At 36.2% G+C, this 10,841-nt stretch overlaps 1 protein-coding gene across 1 annotated transcript in view; it reads left to right on the forward strand.

The window, feature by feature from the left end:
- The window catches only part of ALX1 (ALX homeobox 1), a gene marked incomplete at its 5' end in the record, with an annotated part of 16,090 nt that extends 11,881 nt beyond the window's left edge, over positions 1–4,209 (forward strand). The window contains one exon of the mRNA XM_010147188.1: positions 3,562–4,209. Coding sequence (XP_010145490.1) covers positions 3,562–3,882 — 321 coding nt within the window. The remainder of the gene's footprint in view (positions 1–3,561) is intronic.
- Positions 4,210–10,841: the final 6,632 nt, after the last annotated feature.

Below are 10,841 nucleotides of genomic sequence, written 5' to 3' on the forward strand. Positions count from 1 at the left end.
AAAGAGTGATTTTGTGCTGCCTCCAGACCACATAAGTTATTGGGCACTTTCAAACTGAGCCTCTGGACCTTTTGAAGTCTTCCCATCATCACAGTATTACAGACAAACTCGTGCGTGTTCCTATTTAAACAGATTATTTGGGAAAATTCTTCCTATAATTATATCTGTGCAGCCTGGGCAACTGCAGCATTTGGCATAGCATTTCTTATAAAGAAATCTTAGTAAGTCAGATAAATGAGACCTTGTCACCTGCAAGTTAGCTTTGGAGATGATGAGCTCCTTCAGAATTAGCTCCTGTATTAGACGCTGCATAGGTGAATTATTCTCTCCCTGGGCAAATTAATCCTGTTGTGAAGGTTCTGAGACTAACCATTTGGCCTGGAAACACCCTCAGAAAGAATGAGGTTCTGTGTGCATGTGTTTGATTTCTTTTTTTTAATTGTTTTTTTCTGGATTCTTTTTTAGCTGTATCAGCTCCCTGTTTCAGTTCAGTAAAGAGCTGTACCAGCAAAACAAACTGAAATAGAACAGCATGGAAATAGGAATGGGTGACTTGTTTTGTAAGAAGAAAGGGAAAGAAAATCCCAACAGTTGCTTAATCTGTCACTGCTGCTGTAAGAAACATATAAGTAACCATGAAATACAATAAAGTACAATTAAAAGTTTCTACTGTTCCTCTACTGTTCCTGAACAAAAAAAGACAGATATTTTTGTGTATATGACTGGGTTTCTGAGATTCCCAGTTCATGATTGAGATAGAATGTGTGTAGCTGGGACTTTCAACAAAAGTGGAGGTATTCTCTGGATCTCACAGGCTTTCAGCTGCTATCTTCTTTAATACTCTGCTCTGTACTCTAATCACATGCTATGTGGCTCCAAACTCATTAAGTCTGAGAAGGCTGTAAGGTTTAGGAGTCTTAGTGGATGACTTCCCAGTTCTTTTACACTTAACTACGACACTTTCCAGGCCTTTCAGGGCCCCTTGTTTCCTTCTTGTCATATTCTGTAAATCTGTACTAGGATCTGAGAAACCTTCCAGGCAATAGGACACTCAAGAATCCCTGAATACTGAGCCATAAGGGATGTATTTGGAATGCTCTGTGTGGTTGAGTGGTTGAGTGCAACAAACCTTTGCAAGTAAGACAATGGTTCAAATAGGTCCAGATAAGTTATATGCTTTAATCCCCAGATAAAACACCTGTCCTCTGAAGACCAAAAAAATTGTGTCTGATTGTAAGTCAAAACTAGTTCAGGTGGGTTAATTAAGGAGTAATAAGGCAGCTGAGGATCATGTCAAGCTGCAGAGAAAGGGAGGAGGGAATGATGGCAACTGGAAAGTTCTGAAACTCTCACTAGAGTCTCTTTCCTCCTGTAGATCTCAGGAGGCCCACAAGAAGGAGGAAAAATCCTTGATATCCTTCCCCAGGCACCTTATTCACTCCATTACCTCTCAGCAGACCACCTAAGATATGCAGGAGCAGATGCCTGAGGTGTGCACAACCAGCTGTGCGTATATGTGTGTGTGGAAAGGCAAGGTGCATTCACATGAGAGGGTGTGGAAATGTGTGTGTGCCAGTATGTAGGCATGTCTGTGTGAACAAGGAGTTGGGCAGACTAAGAGTCTGGGGAGACGTATACCTTGACTTTTCTCAGCCTTCTGCAGGAAACCAAACCGGAGCTTTTACTGGTTCTTTTTTGCTGCTGGAATTGCCTAGGAGACCAAATTAGTTTGTCAGCTCCTGATGACTCTGGCTAATACAACTGTTCAAAATATAAACTTTTAAAATAGGGCTCTATTTCATCCTTGCTATCTGCACTAGATCTGAGCTAGATGAGTTCAGTGAACCATAATTTATCTCTGGCTTGTTGGTGGTTTGGTGAGTATGTGTTGTTACAAAGTAATAGGACAATGGGAAAAAAACAACTCGGCATTAGAACCATGTTTTCATTCTCTGTGTGTGTGTATATGTGTGTGTCTGTCATAATTCATTACTTCCCCTGACCTCTACTTTGGCAGAAAAAAAATCACTCAGCTAGAGAGATAACCTACATATCTTAAAGCCAAAATTCTTTTGTCTACAGATTTGGAATGTGAAGGCAAAATTAAGTTTGAAGTGGGAATTCACTTTACAGTGCTAACCAAAGAGTAATTGCAATTACCCCAACATATAGCAGAGAACAAAGACATGTGGGCTCAATACCACTGCATCAGGACAATGATATACTAAACAGACAACAGATTTTTAGGATGAAAACACATTTAACAAAGTAAAACAAAAGGAAAAGGATATAATTACTGTCTGAGAAGTTCTGTATTGTGAATGAAGGCTACACATGTCTTGTATCATGATATTTGTAAATTTATTTTTTAAAAAATCAGCATTCAGGAAAGAGATGTAAGTAAAAGTGGATAAGAAATATAAAGCTGTATATTGTATAATGGTGAGTGTGAGAAATAACCAAGGAAGTTAGAGTATGTCAGAAATTATATCCATATAGTCCTGATAGAGAGAGTTTAAAAAGACAGGACAACTGCAGAGTGAGAAGTTAAAACAAAGTTAATAGAGAAGGAACGAAAGAATGCACAGACTTAGATAATGATAGAAGCTGACTTGTGCTAGGCCTTGAGAATCTTTCCGTCTGTTCGTCTATGAACAAATAAGTGAAAAATACCTATCCATAAATAGCATCTATACATAGATGATAGGAGAAGGCCTCAGACTCAGAATGAAGCTTTAAGTGACTGCCAAGTACAGAAGGCATAACACATCAAAGCCTGAATACGTGGTTACTCCAGATCTTCAGCAGACATTGCTGGTAACCACAAAGTTTGTCTCCTAGTCTGTCATGCAACGTTTTCCAGGGACACACAGTGCAGTCAGTTAAGGCTGAGAGCTGAAACAGCAATGTCCTAAAGTATAATTTTATATAAAACCATCATGAAAAGAATTTTTATCTTAAAACCATCTTTGAAACAACATTAGGAAAAACTCTCGGATGTATTTTCAACCGCGTCTGTGTTTCATGGATTCATTTGTTTTAAAGTAATTATGCAAGTCTTCTCAATATTTAATTTTGTAAATACTTGCTCTTGCTTGAGAAATCCTGGTTTGTTTCGTTCACCCTTTTATACTGTTTCCTAACATTACACTAAGAAACAATTCTGATTAGGAGAAGCTTGTACTGTTGTACTATACTATTGTACACTCTTTTGACACCTCTTTGAAGCCAGTTTTGTGCTTCCACTGATTTTACTGACTGGCTGGGCTGATGGCATCCTGAGTTTCACTGATAAACACCCAGGACAGAGGTACAGAGTGAATGGGTAGCAGAACAAGAAATGTGATTCAGCAGCCGTTGCTCTGAAGCGAATGGTCTGGCATTTTGACCCAAGTAATGTCTTCATGGTATTTTCTAATAGGATTGCAGAGAACTACTTAAGTACATATTGCTTGTTTTAGAGGAGAACTTAATGGATGTGTTAAGTAAAGCAAACCAAGCATTGCAGAAAACAAAAGATGAACTATCTAAATTTAACCTTATTAATTTTATATATTCCAGATTCAGAACAATCTGTGGGGAGGGAATGCGGCTAGTGGATCTGTGGTTACTTCCTGCATGCTGCCACGAGATACATCCTCCTGTATGACACCTTATTCCCATTCACCCCGGACAGATTCTGGCTACACAGGCTTTTCAAACCACCAGAATCAGTTCAGCCACGTCCCCCTCAATAATTTTTTCACTGACTCTTTACTTTCTGGAGCAACCAATGGACATGCTTTTGAAACCAAGCCAGAATTCGAAAGGAGATCCTCCAGCATTGCAGTTCTACGGATGAAAGCCAAAGAGCATGCTGCCAATATTTCCTGGGCCATGTAATATAGCAGTACCCTTTCTAAATTCCCATTTTTTTCTTTCTTTTTTTTTTAATAGCAAACTGAAAACATTTTTATTTCCCATATTTAAAGGACACAACAATAAGCTGCTGTGTGTGGAATGCTAGAAATATAATATACACGATGTCTGCTTAAACAAATGCAATATAATATTTAACAATAAAACAAGAATAAACCAAATAGATTTACCATGCATCAAGCTCAACAAGCCCTATTTTTTTTTGGTTTTTATATAGAAATATGTTTTGTTGTACCAATTGATAAAATATGATTATAAAACCTGCAAAAAAGAATAAAACTATTAAGCAAATATGTCTACTCCATTGGTTTTTAACAGTCCTGTATACAAAATTAATACTTTACAAATGGATACTTCATAAGGGAACAACTCTGTAAAGGCAAATAGAATTATTATACTAAAACCATGAAGTAAATCTCTAAGCACATCATGCAGAGAAGGAAATATACGATCGTTCATGTCGTAGGTGGAATTTGTAGACCTAACTCTCCCAGTGCTGTGCTGCTGCTCTGAGCCGGCTCTGCTGTTTTGTTAAATACATGTTGAGCTCAGAGTTATATCCATGCACAACTGATGTAATGAGAATAGAAAGTACTCCTTTATTTTATGGCCCTGAGCGCATTCCTATTAAAGGTAATGAGTTGTTTGTTTGTTTGTTTGTTTTCCAAATGTATCACTAAAAGCAGGATCACAGTGTTTGATAGAGCTTCCAAAGGCATGCACAGATTATGTAAGTCAACTAATGTTTATATGAAATCTTTAAGGCTGCAGATAGTATATCCTGAAAGTTAGGTGGCTAGAAGAGAATATGGAATAGTACTGCAACACTTTCAACAAAATCCAGGTTTAGGAAAAAACCACAACAGCAAAGTCTTACTTTCAATACAGTCAGTCTTGCTAACTGTTTTTTTTGTTATGCTATGGCCAAATCGAGGAGAAAAAATGTCCAACAATGCTTGCCAGTTTCAGCCTGTAACTGATCTCAAGATGTTATGAGTACATTTCATTTAGTTTTAGTTACAGTTTGTTGATACTTTGGTATTATTTTTTTTTTCCTTCATCCTCCAGAGTGTAAGACTGGTTTGCTCCCTTTAAAATCCATAGGAAAAAACTTTTCGACTCTAGTGGCAGCAGGATTTGGCTTTCAGCTCCCAGCCTATCACAAAGGAATTAAAATGTCAGCAGACTTTCTGACATTTCTGGCGGAAAAAAAAAAATAGAGGAGAAGAAAAATACTTTACATCTGGAGAATTGCTATCTGCTTTGATTTACTTCTCCTCCCTTTCCCCTGTCACATTCCAAGCTCCTTCAGATGAGTGAAATGTCAGCCTCTTTGAAAGCAACAGTCAGTCTCCCAGGTTCATAAGGCAAACTAAATTAATTGAAATAAAGAAGGACTTGCATGGCTGTGATTAGAACAGGATACAACTCTCTGCGCACCCCCTGCTCCTTCTTGCTTTTCTCTCTGGCCATTAGTTAGAAACGGAGGGCGGATGGGGGAAGAAGGGAAGATCAGGGGAAGCACATTTCATCACAGCAATTGCAGAACTACTAGTACTCACAAAAACAAACTCACAGGAACCCCCAAATTGTCTCTGCTCCCACTCAGGAGGCTAAACTTGAAAACAAAAATGAGATGCGTCCATTCTGTAATCTTTCAGTAAAATAAACAAATATAACTTTGAAGTGAGTTAGATCAGTTGCAAATGGGAATTTTGCAGCAGATTCTTACACAGATGATTGAAAGGAAGGTTGTCCTATTTGCCACTAGTAATAAATTCAAAGTTTAACACATATGTATACTCCAATTTGTGGTTTCCTAATTTTATTCTCCTTCTAAAAATTAACTTCAACTTTGGCCTGAGGAACTGGCAAAGAGTATTCTGGTTAGAATTTATCTTTTCCTTTTTTATGGCCTGTTTAGACAGCAGTAAAATAAATGAGCCTTATAATTTAAAGCAAAAAAAGAATTTTATTATTACAGGTAAAGATACTAATTTTGTATAGGAACTTGTGCCACATGCAGAAGGATGAAAGTGGTTGAAATAAATGATTATTTTTTTTTTTAGCAGGTCAAACTGTTTCCAGCTATAAAATGTGTTTTTCTTTTTTAACTGTTTTTTTCAGTTTCCACATAATCATTTGCAAGGTATAGAATTTAGAACATGTCAAAGTAATTTCCAGATAATTTTTATTAGACCATCATTACTGGATAAAAAAACGGAAGTTTAGCTTGCAAACTTTATGCCATTTTTATTGTTGCCTCTCTTTCAGTTGACTTATTTATTTTGATAGAGAATTTGCTATTATTGTCTTGTGAAATCCATAAAAAATTCATTTTTAGAAGACTTTTTATGTCAAGAGTAAAACTAAACAATTCGTAGGAATTTTTGGCAGTGACAGAATGCCTGGGGAGAACAAACATCCAGTTTCAAAACTTCACAATATTTTTAGATGCTTGATGCCTCCAAAATAAAAGGGGAAAATAAAAGACTATGTCATCTTCCTGCTCATTTTAAGTGAAAGGTATACAATCCTAATTAATTTTTCATCCTCAGTTTTAGCAATAGAAATTATTTGTTACATGTTGTTAGCATAACTTTATGTACCAGGCAAACAGGTATTCAACCCTTCATTAAACCTGAGGTGTGATAAGTTGCAGGCCTGCATTAAGCTTGTCATGCTCTTGCATCAGCCTCGTCTCAAAGAATGAATGATAGTCTGTTGGTTGCAGGGTTTCATTTAGTTAATGAAAAAGTATCTTCATGTTAGATGTCAAGTACTACAACAGGGTCACATTCTGCCACTTTTATTTAGTACTGCTTTACTCCATGAGTAGATGCATTGATGTGAGTGAGACTACTCACATAGGCCAAATTGTGAATCACTTGTAAATGTTTATTCACAATGGCCCCATTCATGCAAAGGGCTGCTCAGCACAACATGAGTAATCGGTTCATAATCAGGCCCAGCTTAAGGTACTATTCAGCTCTGGTAAGGATGGCAGAATCTGGCCCATGCTGGCTTAAGGCCAGACTCAGAGTTTTTAACCAAGATGAGTAGCTCCTTATTCCACAAATAGTGCAAATAGAGCCAATAGGGCTATATGTAGGGTTCTTCTTTTATAAGAGAATTCTAGAAAAGAGGCATTTCAGTAATTTGAGTAAGTTTCTATTCAAGTTAAATGATTTTATTTTCCACTGGACTATTCTCCCACATTTGACGGCTTGTGTTCTTGTGCTTTGATTTTATCCACTTAATGATTTCTTAGCACCAGCAACTAATCTTTTTGCTGCTTCTTCAACATGTGGCAAATGCACTAAAGACAAAAGGAGGTGATTTACATAGCCTTCCTGCCAAGTACTTTAACTAATGTTTGAGATATGTGATCATCATGCAATGCTGAGAACTAAATTTATAGAACTTCTGGGCAAAGAGTCCCTATCCTGTTAAAAGAGAAAGTGAAATATTGTTGTAATTATTGCTGTGAAAAATTTGTGATGACATAACACTGCAGGTTTTTTTCTCCTATGATTCATCAACAATTTAAAATGTTAAGCCTCTGTTTGGACAGATGTAAATTTAACTATGAAAACTAGAAGTTCTCTTTAAGATTTGTACAGAGTCCTGTGAGTGATGTGCAACACTGCATTTGGTTGCCAAAGACCCAGCCTCCTTACTGTAAAGGTGGTCAGGAAAGTTTGACACAGCTTATTTCTACCTACGGTTTAACCTTCAGTGTTATATCACAGGAACATATCAATGATGGCATCTTTTGTTGCTGAGAATAAGATGAAATGGATCATATTTCTCACTTCACTTTTTTACTGCCATAGTATTTTACACTGTCAAGTGTTGAAAAAATCTAGTTCAATATGTCAAAAGCATTTTATTCTGACTGTGAACTTTATAGTCAGGCCCTGAAGTTTTTAATTGAATAAACACAATCAATACTGTGCTTTTAATACTGAGATACTTTATCACCATAGAAGTAAATAATTCTGTTTGCAAAGAAAAAATATTACAGTGTTCTCAAAATGACAGAGATAAATCAGTATTTTATTGATTAAATTAATTATATTAATTATTAATCAGAGTTAAGTCGGGCTGATCAGAGTTAGAACTCTTTTAAAACACTTATACTCTTAAAATGCAAAATGTTTCCAGGGGAAGTTCTTTCTGTGACAAGGCACTGATTTTTCCCCCCAGTATTCATATCTAATTAACAAGTGGTCCATTCATCTCCAGAATACACCCTTCTTATCCTTCTACAGGTATCTTTTTAGGTTTGGCTGGCACCAGAACAGTAGTAAGACATTGTGAGTTACCCAAAGCTCAGTACCCATTTATTTTATACCATTTTTGAGTAGTTGAAGTATACATCAAGTTTAAGTTTAAAGCTGCTTTGTATTGCCATTGCAACAAAAAACTGTTGTGGTACACTGAGGAATTACCTGAAATATTGGTGGTACAAGCAAACTTATCAAGTAAATGTCCAGAATGTAAAGTCATGGTAGTTGAAAGAACATATTTTAGATTTAAATTGTGTTAAATAAACTGCAGGCTGGGCGAGCACTGCATGTGAGGTGTGGGTATGAGAGAAGGAGTGTGCAGTGAATATGGGGGTATGATGGCTGGGAATGGCAGAATAATATTCTGGGAGAAGAGTCAGGGGGCAGTGCTGGAGTCAGGAGCAAACCTAAACTAAAAGTGTTCCATCTTTCCTTCCCTCTCTTGCCTAAATTCCCCCACCTAAATCTCACCAGGATGCGTGAACATAAGAATTATTTTATTACCATCTCTCCTATTGTTTTTTTTGCAAAAAAAGTATGGGTTTAAGGAGGGAAATAAAGAACCTGGAAAGTAAGTCTTGAAGTGGCAGGGCTGGTATGTGCATGATTATCACTGCCAAAAAGAAATTTAGGAAATTGAAAAGTAATTTTGGGGACAAGCATCCAGTCTCTACAATCTCTAATCATGAATTACAGGGTTTATTTCCCTCTATTTTTCATGCAGCATGAGGGCAGAGTGTTAAAGCACAGTGATAGTCAGATCAGTAAGTCTACCAAATTTCTGAAGCATGGCCATTCTTCTTAGCATCACAAATTTATGAAAGCTGATAAAGCTGTGGCATGCAAATGAAGGAACATATCACAACACTCTCACATAAGATATATTTGAGATGTTGATCTGTTTGTCAGTTGTTTCTGCTCTATTTAAATAACAGTATTAAAAATACATAGTTCCTAACCAAACCTCTTTAAATGCAGTCCACACATGAGAGGTCATTGATTTTTCAGTATGTAAAAAAAAAAACCCTGAACACGTGAGTCTTCAAAGTTCCTTCGTTTCTCAAAGAATAAGGGCTGTTTTGAAGCCTTATGCTCGGGTCAAAGCTGTGTCTTAGTTGATGCCACCCATCTTCATAACAATGTTTATTGTCATAGAAATAAACAGTAAACTAGACTAATAAACCCATCAATGTACAGGCAATATTACTGAACAAAGTAAATAATGTTATTAGCATGAAAAAGATCATTTGGAAGACTATAAGTTTTGGGGTCAGGACAAAAATCATACTTTCTGACCATCTTACGCAGTGGAACTTGACAGCTCACAAGATGCTGTCACATGAATGTTTTTCCATCCTCTAATTCTGACTACAGCAACCCTCCATAACCTAGCAGCTGGACACTTCAGATTGCACAAGATGAGGCAATGATGGTCTTTGCATACTTTAATTATTAAAAATAACTGAAACAAGCTTGATCCTCTCTGACTTACATTCCTGCAAGAGTCTCCATATACACATACCAACCACAGTTTAGTACAATCCAGCTATCATTAAGCTGGGCCAAAGTCTTCAGCTATAATCCAGTAGTTGCAACAGATTAGATTCCTGCACCCAAAATTGCTCTGTGAATGATATAGAGAGGGATGACTAAGAAGGCTAAATTTTTTTTGGTTAAAAACTAAAACTTCTTTTTTTTTTTTTTGTTTGTTAAATCCAGTCTGATTATGATTAACAAGCTGCTCATAGGTGGAATAAGGTCCTAGGTAACACTTTCACAATGTTTTTGCCCTTCCAAGAAACAAAAGGTACAGTTGAAATGAAAGCTTTGTTAAAGAGTGTCCTCAAAGAGAGACATAAGTATCTGAGTCTGTATGACTGTATTTACTCAGGTGTGTTTACTCAAATGATTTTGTTTTAATCATTAAAAATGGAAACCAGCTGAGATCTTTAACTGTGAAAATGACAATACAAAACATGTTCATTGCATTTTTCTTTCAAAGTGATATTAAGGGAACAACTCAGCTTCTAGAGAACTAAGAATGATTTTCTCATTAGTTTTTATAAACACTTAAATATATAATGAAATACATATTTACAATATGAAAAAATCTGTCAGATGTCACTTGAACACAGAGTAAATAAAATACTGAATGATTTTAGAAAAAGGTCTGGAATAGAGATCTAAGTTAGTGAGTATTATTTAGCAAATGCTTAGGCAATATATACAATGAGAAAAGAGGAAAATACACTCATTGGCTGGGAGTTTATTGAATAGTTAGAGCCAGAAAACTCAGTGTTGGCAGAGGGATGAAATTTCCTTAACTCTACTAAAAAATCTCCCTATGATCAAATCCTAATTGAACTTATTGGGAATCTTGCCAGTGACTTCACTTGGGAGCAGAATATGATCCCTAATAAATACATTATAGATTTACTATGCTAAATCAAATTGTCCTGGAACAACATTACTTAGTCTATATGAATGCTTTTTTGTTAGGTAGTCCATTCTGTTATTTTTAAACACTGAAATTTATTAAATCACTGTTTTATATCTAATTTACTGCTATAGTTTCCATGTTTGTGTCTTTTTTTATTTTTTAAAGATCATATTGACAAGGATGAACTGAGA

This window comes from Eurypyga helias, unplaced genomic scaffold (genome assembly GCF_000690775.1).
Source record: "Eurypyga helias isolate BGI_N326 unplaced genomic scaffold, ASM69077v1 scaffold14292, whole genome shotgun sequence".
NCBI lineage: Eukaryota > Metazoa > Chordata > Aves > Eurypygiformes > Eurypygidae > Eurypyga > Eurypyga helias.